At 43.3% G+C, this 17082-nt stretch overlaps 1 protein-coding gene across 7 annotated transcripts in view; it reads left to right on the forward strand.

Annotated features, from left to right (window-relative positions):
- LOC147748965 (uridylate-specific endoribonuclease-like) overlaps positions 1-16073 on the forward strand; it is a 246155-nt gene extending 230082 nt beyond the window's left edge. For all 7 annotated transcript variants that reach the window (XM_086964643.1, XM_086964669.1, XM_086964676.1 and 4 more), the window contains 2 exons: positions 3894-4036; positions 15792-16073. In XM_086964643.1, the coding sequence (XP_086820769.1) occupies positions 3894-4036; positions 15792-15903 (255 nt within the window). In that variant the 3' untranslated portion in view covers positions 15904-16073. The remainder of the gene's footprint in view (positions 1-3893; positions 4037-15791) is intronic.
- The last annotated feature ends 1009 nt before the right edge of the window (positions 16074-17082 follow it).

Genomic DNA, 17082 nt, shown 5'->3' on the forward strand with positions numbered 1-17082 from the left:
GAGTTATTAGGTACAAGCTAATGTTCACCGCAACAGGTATGAAACCTTATTTAACCTGTAATACCAACCTAGAGCATAGATTCTATTTGACTAGACTAAGATTGAATTTGATCCACTTTCCAGTGGCCTTTCCTTTAGAAGGAGCCTGGTATGCCCCTCGTCCATGCTGTGCATGTGATGTGATCTCTACCCAACCCATAGTGAATTTTATGCTCTTTTGCACCCTGTAACATAAATTTAGTGTGCATTTTCTGTGCCCAATACTTTTGCACAAGCACTTTACTTCCTATAATGAAGGACTATTGCACTTGCAAAGCCTAGCTTCAGAAATATGCACTGCTTTACTCAGCTATATTGTTGCTGCTATTAAACTGAGCAAAGCTGATGTACTTTAACTGTTTTATGAGATGGCTTTTATTTTGATGTTCTTTGATTTTTATATGATTCAAATTTCATACGTTTTAATTTAAATGTGAATTGTCTTTTTAATCTATGTTTTTATGGTCATATACATTGGGGGAATAAAGATAATTCTGACTTTGACTGTTGGATATCTCTCCCCAACAAACCTTTGAAGGGAATGTGGCAAAATAGTGAAACCGGATCATAATAAGCCACCCAAACTCAACATGAAGTATTACTTAAAAATATTTTTAAATAATTTTTAGAAATGCATATATCAGCTGACCAGCTACTGTATATACATCTAAAACAACATGCCACTGCCACGGTAGAACAGATTCTGATATTCATGCCTTTTATTATCATCAAGAACCAGGAACTCTCATCATTGGGTAGGGATGTCAATTACCGTAATGCCACCTATAGCCAGGAGGATGCGGAGGATATCCCTGCCCTGAAGGGTACTCTTTGTTTGCTACCGGAGAACCAAGAACAGAATAAGCCTCCCAGACATGAAATAACACTCAAAAAAGTTTAAAAACAGATTTCAGAAACGTAAACATCAGCTTGCAGGTTCCTGAAAACATACATTGATATGCTTTAAATTTTGGATAAATAAAATGTAATTACTTGCTGGACAAACACAGTTGCTGTCCTGGAACGACTGCTTCACATCTTTGGGAAAACATGTGTGGTCGTCAAACATCAGTCAGTCATTCACATCTGGAACTGTCGGATGCTACTGCCACACAAGAGCATATTCTCACTATAAGTGCCAATCTATCATTATCAAATGTCAGGGAAGCTCCTCATTGGGCGGGGATAGCTACCATTATGAAACCAGGGACAGTCTCTGGTCTTCCATAACATGTCAGGAATGGGATTCTTATTCCTCATTAGAACATGGAAAGCCTCGGTTATGTTATGAAGGTTCACAGTATTTCAAGGATGGGCACCGTTATGCCAAGGTTAACGGCAATTACAGTAAGGATTTGAAGCAGTATTCCATCAGTGGCCACACGTATGCTAGTAATAGCCACAATTATGTAAGTAGTGCAGGGACATCTTAAGTATTTATGGGGTCATGGGCCAAACAAATTTTGGGGAGGCCCTGTTTGGAACAGCTTTGTATTTATGATTCTATTTTAGCTCTTTCATGCCCTCTTTGAACTTGTCACTTCAAATTCTCAATATGTTTACATCTAATACTCAGGGATAGTGAGGTGTGTGTTCAATATTGTACCACAGCAGCAGCTCACTCATATTACTGCAAATAATCTCTGTGACCCCCCTACCATTTCTCATAAGTGAGGTCCGATCATGATCTAAAAGAATCTTTTTTATGGTTGTCGCATGAACCATAATCTCAAAATTTTTCCGTAAAATGTCTGTGTAAGAGTCTCACACATCAACCACATTAAAAATAAATGAAAGGAAAACAGTATTTAAAGCAACCTGTTTAAGAATTATTAAAGGTCATCCGGGCAAGTGACTGTAGAACAGCTGGCTTTATGGGTGGGGGGCTAAAAGGCTGGGGCTCTGGGCCAGACCCACTTTGCCCATGACGTCTCTGAAGTGATTCTCCCAAGGGGAAAGGATGTTCACCATTAGGTCATAGCTACAATTATGCTATGGCTATTAACAAATATGTTGTGTGTTCAGAGGGGAAACAACCTTTACATCGCAACTTTTACAACGCACTACCATTACAACAAAACTTTTACAACACAACATCCATTACAATGCATGCCATTACAACGCAACCATTACAACGCATGACACTACAACGCATACCACTACAACGCATGTCAATACAACGCAGTCATTACAACGCATACCATTACAACGCATACCATCACAAGGCATGGTACCCTTACACTATCAAACACTTACCCTACTGTTGCACCCCCTGGAGTTAGAATAGTAAATTTTACCCCTACACTATCCAATACTTACCATACATGCAATGTAATGGTATGCGTTGTAATGGTATGCGTTGTAAAGGTAGTATGCGTTGTAATGGAATGCGTTGTAAAGGTAGTTTTGAGAAATGCGTTGTAATGGCACGCGTTGTAATGGAATGCGTTGTAATGGATGTTGCGTTGTATAAGTTTCGTTGTAATGGCATGCGTTGTAAAAGTATATATTGTAACATCATACATCCGTCCAGAGTATACCAAAGAAGGCATCGTTATGTCAGTGATAACCACAAATGTGCGCATAATGCTTTGACTATACCAAGGTTGGTCATAATTAGTCATGGACTACTGTTATTTAACGGACCGCCATAAACATGACAAGTTTGCCAACAATATGTCTGGAAAGGGGCACAATTATGTTGGGTCCTCCATCATTCAGACATCTTTGTCTAGAATATCCCCAGTATGTCTAAGAGAGTCATCATTAGAAAGGGGGCACCATATGCCAGTGATAGTGGCAAATAGGACAAGACGCCACCATTACATTAGGACCACCAAGGCCTAACGACAATTATGCCCGGCATACCACCAATATGCTGATGCTGGACCAGTAGATTATCTGTTATAACCAGATTGCTGCCCTGAATGCCCACGAAATGTCAACCTGAGCAGCTTTCCTTTGAGTGTATCATTTCTAGGGTAATAGAATTTGTCTCAGTTTTCATATACTGTGGAAGGACTAATATGACAGGAAGTGGTTGCCCACTGCGGACGGGAACACAATATAATCAGACACACTCAAATGACATCCCTTCTCCCACATGTAAGCAATTGACATCACACTCAAATGGCATCTTGCTGCCCACTCTCACAGCATCCTCCGTCCCACTCCCAGAGCATCCCTCACCACTCTTGCTCAGCTGAGCATCTAGTGCCCATCTCCAATCAGCATCCTTCATCCCACTCCATCAGAATCATGCCTCCAAATACCACTATAATGCTTCTAACCTTTACAAGAAATCTGCATCCACACTTCACCTGCATGGTGCACCGCCACTGCACCAACATTCTACATTCTCCATTCCACCAATATCATGCAATTGCCACTTCACCAGGATTTATCAGGCCTCTCTACCAGTACCCCACTTCTTACATAAGGAGTGTGCCAACAATTTCACTCTAGCCAAGCATCCCATATCCTTCTCAAACTACACACACTGTAGTTCCACTTCAGACTTGCATCCCATGTCGCACTCAAACAGCATTCCGCTCCAACAACATTCACCTCCAAGGGTACCATGCACCCTCGTTTAGTAGTGCCTGACGACTTATCCACTAGCATCCCGTTTCCCACTGTACCAGCATAGCGCATTCTATTCCAGCGCTCTAGCCATGTCCCAATTGAACATTATTAGGAGCCACACTCGGGGACCATCTCATGCAACATGCCATCAACATTCCATATCCCTCCAGAGCAGCATCTGAAACAGCATCCTTGGTCCCAATCAATCAGTTTCAGGAATCTGTATTGCCATTCTCATTAATCCCAGTTCTGTCCTTTTTCCTACGCAGTGGGAGACTTTGCCAGACGTCCTCGGACAAGTGTTCGAGTGGGAAGGATACATCAAGGAAGTGGGCTCCTCATTCATCGGATCCAGCCCGGAGTTTGACTTTTCCATGTACAGCCTGTGCTTCATTGCCCGTCCTGGCAGATCGTAAGTATGAGAGCGTGAGGAGGGAAACTGAACACAAAGCTAAAGAGGCAGTGACACATCCTTAGCTAGTTTTTCACCCCACGAAACCATAAATATCCTTGGAATCGACCCCTCAGGGATATTCAAAGGCCCCAATTGTAACCTAGGTGGAGCGAAATTACCACATCATTTAATGCATTCATTTTGCACCACCGGCTTATAAGTTGTTTGGTTTTCCTCACCAGGCCTTACAGATGTGGGAGAACTGACCTTTTTTCCAGACGGAACACCTAAGGGGTTGGCTGCAACAATACCCAGGTCTCATTCCGTTTTTCCTTTCTTATTCGGGAAACATGCAGTGCTTTCCCTGTTAGAAAAAAAAGTCCCCTTCTCTGCTCCACTTCCCACTCCTTCATCTCCTGACCCGGTATACATTTATCACCTGCAGTGAGGTGGTAAATGTATGCAGAAAACTCCAATGGAATGGCGAATTCAATGTGGTTTTCCAGACGAAAGTTCAGTCCCACTCAGTAATTTTCATTCACGCCGCCCATTATTTTGTATGTAGGTACCTGAAAGTGAAAGACCTAAAACGCCAATTCCTCATAAATTAGAACCTTTGTTTTTAGCTACACCTTAGACCACGCCCCCACGCTCACTGATCTTTGGTTCGCTAAACACTGTTTAATATGATTTCCCCACCATAAAAATTATTTGGGGGCGCTTATGGTTGTCGTTGATAAGAGTACCAGGTTCTAGAACTTTTTGTCAGAGGGGGTCCTTACGCATAAAAAAGTTTGACAAGGGGGTCTCGGCATCAAAAAGTTTGAAAACCTCTGCCCTAGGGTTTTACTCGTAGTTGAACAGTACAAAGGCGATTTTACTGCATGTAAACAATACATTTTCATGAGATTTTACAGTGCAGTTAATTCACCTAAGTATCATGCTACTCGTAATAATGGCATAGATTGGCGTTATTTAAAAGTCACAATCAAGAAACATGGGTCCCTAATTACAAATCATATATAGAAATATTAGCATAAGAAAGCTTACTAAAAAATCAAAAAAGGAAATTGCATAATCAAAATGAAAATTGGTTTAAGAATTAAAGGATTTCCTCCTGCAGGTTTGCTTTTCAGACTCCCACCTCAGTGCTTAATTTGAGCTGGTGTTTGCAGGTGGGACTCATTTGTGGGGACCGCCTCTTATACTTCATCTGACTTTCACTAACAGCAAGTAAGAGCAAGACAGAAAAGACTCAATAGGGGGCGAGAAGAAAACGAAGATATAAATGGGAAAAGCAGGGACGAGAAACAACCTGCCAGAGTGAGATAAAAGTGCAGGGGGTGTCTGGCAGTGGAAGAAAATGGCACAAGGTTAAATCAAGACTACTCAGCCTTGGTATCCCTATTGCTGACATTTGTAGCTACAACGATTTACAAAAGGGGGTGGTGATGAACAGAGTGTCTGAATTGGCTGTCTTGCCAGAAACCGGTCCCCGGGAGCTTGTTTCCTTCCCAGTGTAAGAATTGGCTCTTGTAGTTTGGTTTGCCCTGTTCCCATCATGCACTGGGACAGGAACAGACTAATTTGCATACAGCCAGGTTCTGAAACTGGGATGGTGCAGTGAGCTAAAAAACGGTGTTGGATCTAGCCCTGATCTCTTGACTGGGTGAGAGCTTTCTGCTTAATTCAGAGACTCTGTCCCTCACCACCCCTTGTTGTAAATATTTTTGTCCACCCTAAGCGTGGAAGGGTATTCTCAGATGTGAGACCCTTGCTCATTGCACCATCAGGATTCAAGCAAACCGGGCCGAAGACGGCTGTAATGCCAGAAACCGGTCCCCGGGAGCTTGTTTCCTTCCCAGTGTAAGAATTGGCTCTTGTAGTTTGGTTTGCCCTGTTCCCATCATGCACTGGGACCGGAACAGACTAATTTGCATACAGCCAGGTTCTGAAACTGGGATGGTGCAGTGAGCTAAAAAACGGTGTTGGATCTAGCCCTGATCTCTTGACTGGGTGAGAGCTTTCTGCTTAATTCAGAGACTCTGTCCCTCACCACCCCTTGTTGTAAATATTTTTGTCCACCCTAAGCGTGGAAGGGTATTCTCAGATGTGAGACCCTTGCTCATTGCACCATCAGGATTCAAGCAAACCGGGCCGAAGACGGCTGTAATGCCAGAAACCGGTCCCCGGGAGCTTGTTTCCTTCCCAGTGTAAGAATTGGCTCTTGTAGTTTGGTTTGCCCTGTTCCCATCATGCACTGGGACAGGAACAGACTAATTTGCATACAGCCAGGTTCTGAAACTGGGATGGTGCAGTGAGCTAAAAAACGGTGTTGGATCTAGCCCTGATCTCTTGACTGGGTGAGAGCTTTCTGCTTAATTCAGAGACTCTGTCCCTCACCACCCCTTGTTGTAAATATTTTTGTCCACCCTAAGCGTGGAAGGGTATTCTCAGATGTGAGACCCTTGCTCATTGCACCATCAGGATTCAAGCAAACCGGGCCGAAGACGGCTGTAATGCCAGAAACCGGTCCCCGGGAGCTTGTTTCCTTCCCAGTGTAAGAATTGGCTCTTGTAGTTTGGTTTGCCCTGTTCCCATCATGCACTGGGACAGGAACAGACTAATTTGCATACAGCCAGGTTCTGAAACTGGGATGGTGCAGTGAGCTAAAAAACGGTGTTGGATCTAGCCCTGATCTCTTGACTGGGTGAGAGCTTTCTGCTTAATTCAGAGACTCTGTCCCTCACCACCCCTTGTTGTAAATATTTTTGTCCACCCTAAGCGTGGAAGGGTATTCTCAGATGTGAGACCCTTGCTCATTGCACCATCAGGATTCAAGCAAACCGGGCCGAAGACGGCTGTAATGCCAGAAACCGGTCCCCGGGAGCTTGTTTCCTTCCTAGTGTAAGAATTGGCTCTTGTAGTTTGGTTTGCCCTGTTCCCATCATGCACTGGGACAGGAACAGACTAATTTGCATACAGCCAGGTTCTGAAACTGGGATGGTGCAGTGAGCTAAAAAACGGTGTTGGATCTAGCCCTGATCTCTTGACTGGGTGAGAGCTTTCTGCTTAATTCAGAGACTCTGTCCCTCACCACCCCTTGTTGTAAATATTTTTGTCCACCCTAAGCGTGGAAGGGTATTCTCAGATGTGAGACCCTTGCTCATTGCACCATCAGGATTCAAGCAAACCGGGCCGAAGACGGCTGTAATGCCAGAAACCGGTCCCCGGGAGCTTGTTTCCTTCCCAGTGTAAGAATTGGCTCTTGTAGTTTGGTTTGCCCTGTTCCCATCATGCACTGGGACAGGAACAGACTAATTTGCATACAGCCAGGTTCTGAAACTGGGATGGTGCAGTGAGCTAAAAAACGGTGTTGGATCTAGCCCTGATCTCTTGACTGGGTGAGAGCTTTCTGCTTAATTCAGAGACTCTGTCCCTCACCACCCCTTGTTGTAAATATTTTTGTCCACCCTAAGTGTGGAAGGGTATTCTCAGATGTGAGACCCTTGCTCATTGCACCATCAGGATTCAAGCAAACCGGGCCGAAGACGGCTGTAATGCCAGAAACCGGTCCCCGGGAGCTTGTTTCCTTCCCAGTGTAAGAATTGGCTCTTGTAGTTTGGTTTGCCCTGTTCCCATCATGCACTGGGACAGGAACAGACTAATTTGCATACAGCCAGGTTCTGAAACTGGGATGGTGCAGTGAGCTAAAAAACGGTGTTGGATCTAGCCCTGATCTCTTGACTGGGTGAGAGCTTTCTGCTTAATTCAGAGACTCTGTCCCTCACCACCCCTTGTTGTAAATATTTTTGTCCACCCTAAGCGTGGAAGGGTATTCTCAGATGTGAGACCCTTGCTCATTGCACCATCAGGATTCAAGCAAACCGGGCCGAAGACGGCTGTAATGCCAGAAACCGGTCCCCGGGAGCTTGTTTCCTTCCCAGTGTAAGAATTGGCTCTTGTAGTTTGGTTTGCCCTGTTCCCATCATGCACTGGGACAGGAACAGACTAATTTGCATACAGCCAGGTTCTGAAACTGGGATGGTGCAGTGAGCTAAAAAACGGTGTTGGATCTAGCCCTGATCTCTTGACTGGGTGAGAGCTTTCTGCTTAATTCAGAGACTCTGTCCCTCACCACCCCTTGTTGTAAATATTTTTGTCCACCCTAAGCGTGGAAGGGTATTCTCAGATGTGAGACCCTTGCTCATTGCACCATCAGGATTCAAGCAAACCGGGCCGAAGACGGCTGTAATGCCAGAAACCGGTCCCCGGGAGCTTGTTTCCTTCCCAGTGTAAGAATTGGCTCTTGTAGTTTGGTTTGCCCTGTTCCCATCATGCACTGGGACAGGAACAGACTAATTTGCATACAGCCAGGTTCTGAAACTGGGATGGTGCAGTGAGCTAAAAAACGGTGTTGGATCTAGCCCTGATCTCTTGACTGGGTGAGAGCTTTCTGCTTAATTCAGAGACTCTGTCCCTCACCACCCCTTGTTGTAAATATTTGTAGCTACAACAGCGGCTTCTGACCAAAACTTTGGGGCCGGCACTTATTGTTTTACAAATTAAGCACTATTGGACCATCCAAGTCCTGCCCTATTGTGATTCCATTAACCCTTTCCATGCTGATGACGGACCTGCTCCGTCATCAGCCGCGGTGGCGCTGTGCTGATGACGGAGCGGTTCCGTCATGGCCTGCCCGACGCGCCAGCGCAGCGCTGATTTCGCGCCTGCGCGGCGTGTTCTATTAAGCGGGCGGGGCCATAACGGAACCGCTTTCATGAGCACAGCTCAACCGTGGCTGGTGACGGAGCGGTTCCGTCACCAGCATGGGCGCGCCGCGTGGCCCCCCGCCCCCTTAGCGCTGCGGCAGAATAGCCGCCACAGCGATGAGGTAAAGCCCCCCGGCTGTTTATATCCTGAGTCCTAATAAGGATCCCACACTTTTAAGGGATCAAAAGGCCCATCGACTTTTCCTACGAGCACTGTTAATGCATTACTAGTTTTATAGGGACTTACTTCAAGTGAGCTAATGCGTTACAATTATATGATGTATATTGATAATCGTGTGTCACGTGTTTGAGAATCAAGCATGTTTTTCCTCACTTCCATCTTCCGAAAACAATTATCAAACCAATTCACAGTTTGATTATATGCTATGTCCTTTTTAGGTTTGTTATTAAACTTTGCTATACTAATTCTCTATATGATTTATAATTAGGGACCCATGTTCCTTGATTATTACATTTTACTCCAAGTCCCCTAGCCAATGGCTAATTAAATCTAGAAAGAAACAGACGTGGCCCTGGTCTGCAATAACAGAACTAAAGTATTAATTAAGACAGACAACAGGAGACTTTGTGAGCTCCTGATATGAGGATGCGTAGACCCTCCTCTGTGATTTGAAGCTGGGATTGAGGCCAATGAGTGGCTGACCTATTTTGGAGCTGTATACAGAAGCAACAAATCTGTGTATGGGAGCTGTCTCAACAAGGTAGGGGGAAGGAGGGGGGGTTAACCAACATGGAAGAGAGCGGCATTTCATTAAACGACCAGCCGAGTCCAACCACTAAACTAAGAAGCAAAACCGAAGCCTTGGCATAAAAGTGGTCTCAGCTGCTATTCACAAGCAAAAGGACCTCCACCAGGGATGGGCAAACACACATGCATGGGCAAACACACCTGACATTTGCCATCCCAAGACGACTTTCACCTTATTGAGGAACCTCTTCAGGCTTCCACTAAAGGAACAAGGAGTCCCAAAAAGCTTGTCCAGCGCCCTGATACAGCTGCACTGACATGCTCCAGCAATGGTCAGACATGGGAATGATGGGGGATGTTCCAGAACACCTACTTTGCAAATAATATTGGAGTTCAAGAGAGATGTATCCCAGCTTCACTTTGTTCAATCTACATGTAAGTGACATAAGCAGATATCTATAGGACGTGAATCCCGATGCACAAAAACTAGGAGATAAAAAAGACTTGATGCCAGTATTTGCCAACGACACTGTCTTCTTAACTTTGGCAGAACTGGCATTACATTATGCCCTATAGGTCTTAGGCAGAAGATAACGATAACTTTGAACAAAACTAAATTCATGATCATGTGTCAGCAGCCCCTTTGAAATGCACCTTCACTGCATTTGGAGCTTCATTAGATAGTGTCACAACCTTCGACAGTCTAGGTATTAGGACTGACCAAAGGTATCATCATCAAGGTCACAAAAGATCCCTATCACTTCTTGAGAACCTCAAGATTCCATACCTTAACCAAACATCATCATCATCTTTGACATGCAGCTGTTCAGTGCTGTACTCACAGATCACTGATGTATACAAACAAGTGATGGCTGGAATGCTTGAACTAATCTCACCTCTGGCAGTTTCTGGCTCGACTGTTCTGAATGGAGCAGGGTCAAGGATGATTTACATAGGACTTGGTCTAAACTGAGGCGCCCGGTGTACAAAATTTCGATGGACTGGTATGCGGCCCCAAGTTATAACCAGGGCCTACGATTAATTCAAGTCAGTTGACTTCTGGCCAGGAAGGGACCGGATTGCTACAGATGGCACAGAAATAAAGGTCTTACCTTTAACCCAATAGTTGTTTGGAAGTTACTTACTACATTTTGTGGTGACGAGGATGGGATGCAGTAACACCCTAAAATTCTGTATAGATTGGGATTCATGGTAGCTAGGAGAAATTATGTTGTTCAGCGATGGGGTGTGGTTTCCACACCAGACCTGGACTAATGGAAACAGGATATGGACTGGTGCTCATTAGCTGAAAAACATATTTGTGAAAGCAGAGGGTGCCCAAAAAATGGGACAAGCTATATCACCCATGGATGGAGACCCAGGAGGTGCCTTTAAATTTGTGAACCCAATGGCCTTGCTGAAACTCTCTAATGATGTTTTGAATGGACAACTGGTATGCGGATGTGCTCTGCATGAACCATTGTAATAATGTACCTCAATTATATGCTGTTTTTTATCATTTGCTAAGAATTTTCAATACAAATACATTTTAAAAAGATTCACCAACATACAGAGGTTGCGCAACTCTACTTACAAGTCTTCTCTGCTTCATACATCTAATGCCTCAAACACTACCTGCACATCATACGGATTTAGATATCTGGAATGTAGCTAAAGTTCAACCCAACCAACACTGAATTTCTTTTATTCACCAAGAACAAGAGACAGTAGAAACCTGGTTCAATGACATGTAAACTTATTTTCCAGTGTCCGGGTTTCTTTAGGTGAATTTTTTGTGAAGTACTGGATTCTGTGATTAGGAAGATGATGCAGTGTCCAGTCACAACCAACGACAGATTCAAGTTGAATGGAATTGACTTTAGCAATGATTAGATCCAGGGTTGCACTCATGTTTTGGGTAGTAGGACTGTCACAGATTTGGATCAGGTTGAGGTAGGCTAGTAAGGTTTTGAGACTGCTAACTGTAGGGTGATTCTGGTCATTCCAGTGGAGATTGAAATCACGGGGGAAGATCTGGGTGAAGTGTTGTCCCACATTGGTTGAGATGATTTCCATAATTTGTTCTGTGAATGAAAGGTTGTCTCCTGGTGGATGGTAGATCACATGCAGTTTGCATAGTGGCCTGTTCCTACTCATAATGTCCATGCCTAGGTATTCGCAAGAGGATGGAATGATGATTTGAGCCTGTTTCACTGAGAATTTGTTATGGTGTATGCAGGAGATATTCCCACCTGGTCTGCTAGATCTATCTAATCTTATGATGTCATTGCTAGTTGGGACTAGAAAGTCAAGAACTGGTGCAGAGGAATCATTTAACCATGTTTCAGTCAGGATTAAGAGGTTAAACTCATGTATGAGGATGAGGTCAGTGATAGCGCTGCATATCTCAATGCCGATTTACAATTAAGTAACAGGCATTTTAGGAGTGGGTTAGTGTCAGCAGAGGTAGACTGTGTGATGGGAAATCTGATAAGGTTAGACTTATTTACTGCTCTGGAGTTAGTCAAGGGTTCTCTGTGTGGGTTTGCATTAACGGTTTGGATTTGACTCACATTGTCAGGATTGATGTAGAGTGTTGAATTATATGAAAGGAGGAGGGAGTTGATGTCCCTGTCTGATAGCAGATCTTTCAGTTTAATGGGCTGTGTGGTGAATTTAGGGTAGGGTGCAGTTCTCTAACTTGAAGGGGAAGACAGCAAAGTCGTAGAGGACAAATTAGGTGGGGCTGTGATAGCAGCTGTGTGTAGTAGTTAGTGGATTGGGTACAGTTGTGACTATTCTTCTCAGGGATCATATTGGACCACCAGTATTGATGTAATGTTTATTAGGCTTTGAAGATCTGCCTTAAGTTGATGTAAATCCAGTGTAATCTCATAGAGTCTGGATTCTAGCAAGATAAGGGAACAGGTGCTCAAGGTTTGGATCGGGGGCCAGAAGGGGGAGGGGTGTTCAGGCCTCTGGTGTTAGAGTACTGATGGCCAGAGAGAGCCCTAGGAGGGGAGGGCATGTGCTAGATTGAGTTAAACTTGAGGGGGAGGAGGTGTAGATCTAGTGACCTGACAAGCGTAAGAGTGATGGGGTCATATGGGTCATGTTGTTGTTTGGGAGTTCACAATTTGAAAGTGTCACAGAATGTGCCATGGGGATTGATGTAGGCAAGCTAATAGAATTACAGATTGAGGGTAGATTTGGGGTGATGGAGATGCTTCAGTTGCTCTGTGACTCAGTGACAGATGCTCTGGTGGTTTGGCATGGGCAAGGACTAGATTGTCGGATCATGAAGGGGGACTTAGAGCCATCAGGAGTTGTAGTAGAATTGGTAATGTCTATGTTGCTCACAATAGAGGGGTAAGGCAGGGCAAGGTTTGGAGCACTGAATGAGGCAAGGGTGTGCAAGGACATTGCTTGGGTTTCTAGTGGGTTGCCTAACTAGAGAGGATCAAAAAAAGGGGGTTGGTTCCTTTCTGTGGTTCCTAAATTAAAGTACGTAGTACTTAACGAGATTTGACACCAAACACTTCAATACCTCAATGACATGTACCCTAGTTTGTCCACAAAATTATTGCATAAACATATTATTCTTAAAATTCATATTTATTAAAACCTTGAAATAGCAGCATGATATGAGTAACAATTTTACATATAGACATATAAAAACATAATCACATTGCATTTAAGTTCAACATAAAAAACAATAATTGAAAGTAGCAAGAATGTCGACGCGTTTCGGTGTTTACAGCAGATGGTACACCTTCCTCAGGACTACAGTAAATTCTTGAGTATAATACGCAGTATTCAATGTGCGATGACAGCATAAATCCTGGGGATAGAAAATTCTTATCCACTGTTTTTAGTTCAATTCCTTCCCTTAAAGTGACCTGTGACTTTGTGCTTAATGGATGGGGCGTTGGTTATACTTCTTTATATTAATTTCAAAAAGGCTCAGGGTATTCGTTGGATGGGGCGTACTTTCCTTTCGCACCCTTGAATTCACCTGATGAAACCGAAGAGCTTCTTTTTTTGTAATTGAAGCAGATTCCTTTTCTCTCCGTAATTGTAGCCACACGCCGCCTCCCTGGTAACCCGGTCTCCAGGAACCAACCCCCTTTTTTTTGTTGCTATATTTCCCAGTCCTTTCTGGGTTTGTTTGGGAAAGCTCTCTCTTTTTTTCAACTAACTAGAGAGGATGACATTGGGAGCGGACTGATTCATTCCTAGTCACAAAGTTTTTCATATTGGAGAAAGTTCCATCCAATACTTCTAGACTGCGGTCAGAGGTTTGGATGATGATTATTCCATTGTTATATATGGTGATGGTTGGTCTGCTCTGCAACGAGTGAGGGGGCTACCTAAAGTCTTAGCCCATGTGGTATTTTCCTGGATGTAGTGATTAAGAGCAATGAGTAAATGGAATTACTGCATTTTGCTCTTCTTTTTGTGTAGAAGATAAGATTGCTTATAATCGCACCTTTTAACTGAGCAGAGGTAGGGTCAGAGATACGAGTTTCTGGGTGAGATTTAAGAATTCTGTGTTTTAAGCTCTTGTAAGTGTTTTTATTTTAGATAGAGGGGGTACTTAATTATGTAAGCATTGCAGCCAGCCAGCTCCAGTTTGGTGTCAGGTGCAATAAGGGGATTGGGATCCATGACGGAGCAAATAGCTAAAGCCAAATAAACGGATGGGGATGGGTGCAGAGTGAGAGAAGCTCACAAGGGTAAGAAGAGAGGAGGGGGTTAAGGTTAAATAGGGGACACAGAGTTGAGGAAATGCATGCTGCTGACAGAAGTAGGATCCAAGTATCCATCAAGGATGACCAGCCCTTAGCCACTTTAAAACGTAAGTTATCCAGAGAGAAGTGAGTCCTCTTTCTATATCTGGGTTTCCGGCCAGTTGGAGAGCTAAGAAACCTTTTTATTCTCTGGTAGGGAGCGTTCCTGGGTAGGAGGTTGACCTTAGCTATTGCAGATGAAATGGCAGCATAGTGTTTTTTGTATCACGTGTTATGGTCATAGTAAATATTAAATTGCCCCATTGTTATCATGAGGGCATGCCGAGATTAATTGTAACTCCAGCGCCTTACCTCCATCGGCCCTGACTATTACTCACTGGGTCCACCTACTTAATATTAGATCTACCATACCCATTGAGTTTAGATTTGAGAGGAGCAGTACCACTTTAAAATGGCCACCCCATTAGGGATACAATAATGTTGGTCCTTCTTTACTTTCCATGTAAAAGAACGAGAGGAATACTTTATTGATGCCATTTTAAGTATGGGGCTTTCGTGTGGGGCAGGGAAGAGGGCGACCCCTAAAATGGAAGGTTGGCAAAGCCAAGCGTGACCACTACTGAAATATCCTATTGAAAATGTTTCCTGTGTATCCCGTAGTCTTATCAGGGCAACAAAATCAGGGAGTCAAAACATAGGAAGGACAGCTGACCTCTCCCAAAATCCGCTCCTAAAGAATGAGGCAGAGGCTAGTAGCCGGCCAGCACAACATTTCAATAAAATATTACCCCCAAAGTCAGCCCTAGGGACAGATGGGCCAAAATCGAGAGGCCAAAAACGAGAGGCCAAACCCTCGCAAGATCTAATGGAGATACAAGGGAGGCAGCCGCTCCCAGCATGGGTACCTCCCAGCCCAGCCTGCCACTCACTACTGACCATTGCAGTGGCACCAGCCAGAGAGCAACACGGGAGAGCAAGATCCTCACTGTGCAAGCGGGGAGTACGCCAGCCTCAAACAGTTCTCACTGACTGGCAACTCCATTCCCAGGGGGAAGCTTCCCACCGTGTGGCTTCAGCTCACAAGGAATTAACTTAAGAAGCTGGAACTACCGTTGATTTGCACAAACCAAAAATATTGTCGTCTCTATTAAATATTTTTTGCCATGAAACATTAATGCATTTAATATGGTTTTCACAGCTGTAAACCTCATGTATTTATTGATGTTATCCGCGAACTGAATGACTTTTATTTGAAACGATAAAACTATTTAATTTAGATGCGCATTTATTGTCAATGTGTTTGAATCTGCTATTAGGTCCGAACACATTTTCAAGGTGCTGCAATTATTCTGGCTAACGTAAATTAAAAAAAGACATTAGTAGACGGGGTACAAGACATCACAGACAGCAAACTTATCAAGTCATTAAAAAACTTGGAGCAGTGCCTCAAAGAACGCCTGAGCTGTTTTGTTGTCTTTGACTGGAGAAAGGAGTCTTTGCCCAACTTGAGAAGTTGATATCCATGTTTTTTCTAATCCTAGGTGCAAAGTAAGCCTCGGGGGTCACCCACTGAGTATCCAGACATATACCTGGACCAAGTCCTCTTACGGAAATGGCCGGAACTACATCGCTACAGCCTATCCAGTGACATAGTCACTAAAAAGGATCCCGCCTTGCGAGGACTGATTCCCAGGACTGCATCATTCGAATGAGTTGAACACTTTTTCTGTTTTTTTCTAAGTACTCTGACGAGTCACATTAGTAAAGGTAATGAGAGCAAGTCTGAGAAGTAGGGAATTTACAAATAAAAGACTTCCAAGCTATCTGCCTATCCAGGGTTGTTATTTTACTGTGGTGCAACTAAGGAAACTGAGATCATAAGTCAACACTGCTGTTTACTCATAATTAGTCACTGTTATTAAAGAACATATTTAAAACATGAAACAGTATTATTCTATTCTATTCTATTCTGGGTTTGGTAAAGCGCAACAGCTGCCCCAGCAATAGGGCGTCCCGGCGCTGAGAGACAAGAACCAAGGTAAGATAAAATAATATTACAGCACAACTCAGCCTAACTCAAAAAGCTTAGCACAGAAAAAAATAGATGCATTTCTGTGACTTGCAAGTCTATAACGTCATTAACATTTCCTGCTGATATCGTCAAATATACCAAGCATAACCAATGTGTCATTACAATTCTTAGACATCATTAACAGCTCGTGATAATAACAATTCTCTATATTTTCAAGTTTTAATTTTGCTTACCACAGCATGCCAAAGTGTGCCTAGTAAGTTAAACTTGTCATAAATTGGGGGCTTTCTCTTGTTTAAGTTTTTATTTTAGAGTGTTTTGGTTGATCTAGATAAATACATATACATATATAAATACAGAGGAAGAGGGGATACATAATGCGTAACTTTTAATATGGTCCGATACTGCCGTTGATGCATTCTAGGGGCATCATAAACCATAATGGGCTGTGAATGTCACCAAAACATAAAGATGGCATTATTGGGCCATGTTACACAAGTTATCAGTTATATACATTTTGTACAAATTGTATTTGCGAGTTGTAAACGTACAGTGTGATTCTGTTATTAAAGCTAAAGCTTTATTTTTGGGTGGAGTAGGTATAGAACAAACCATACTTTAAAATTATTGTTGTGTTGTAGCATGTATTAAGTGTAACATAAATGGACTGACCTGCTGTTCCATACAATCATTTTATTTTAAGGCAATATAATGAGATGCTTTGTGACACAGTATTACACTATGCCATTGGTCACTCTAGGTGGGAAACTAGGATTGAATAAAAAAGGAGTCATCAGAGA

The sequence above is a fragment of the Lissotriton vulgaris genome, chromosome 1_1 (assembly GCF_964263255.1).
Source record: "Lissotriton vulgaris chromosome 1_1, aLisVul1.2, whole genome shotgun sequence".
NCBI classification, from domain to species: Eukaryota; Metazoa; Chordata; class Amphibia; order Caudata; family Salamandridae; genus Lissotriton; species Lissotriton vulgaris.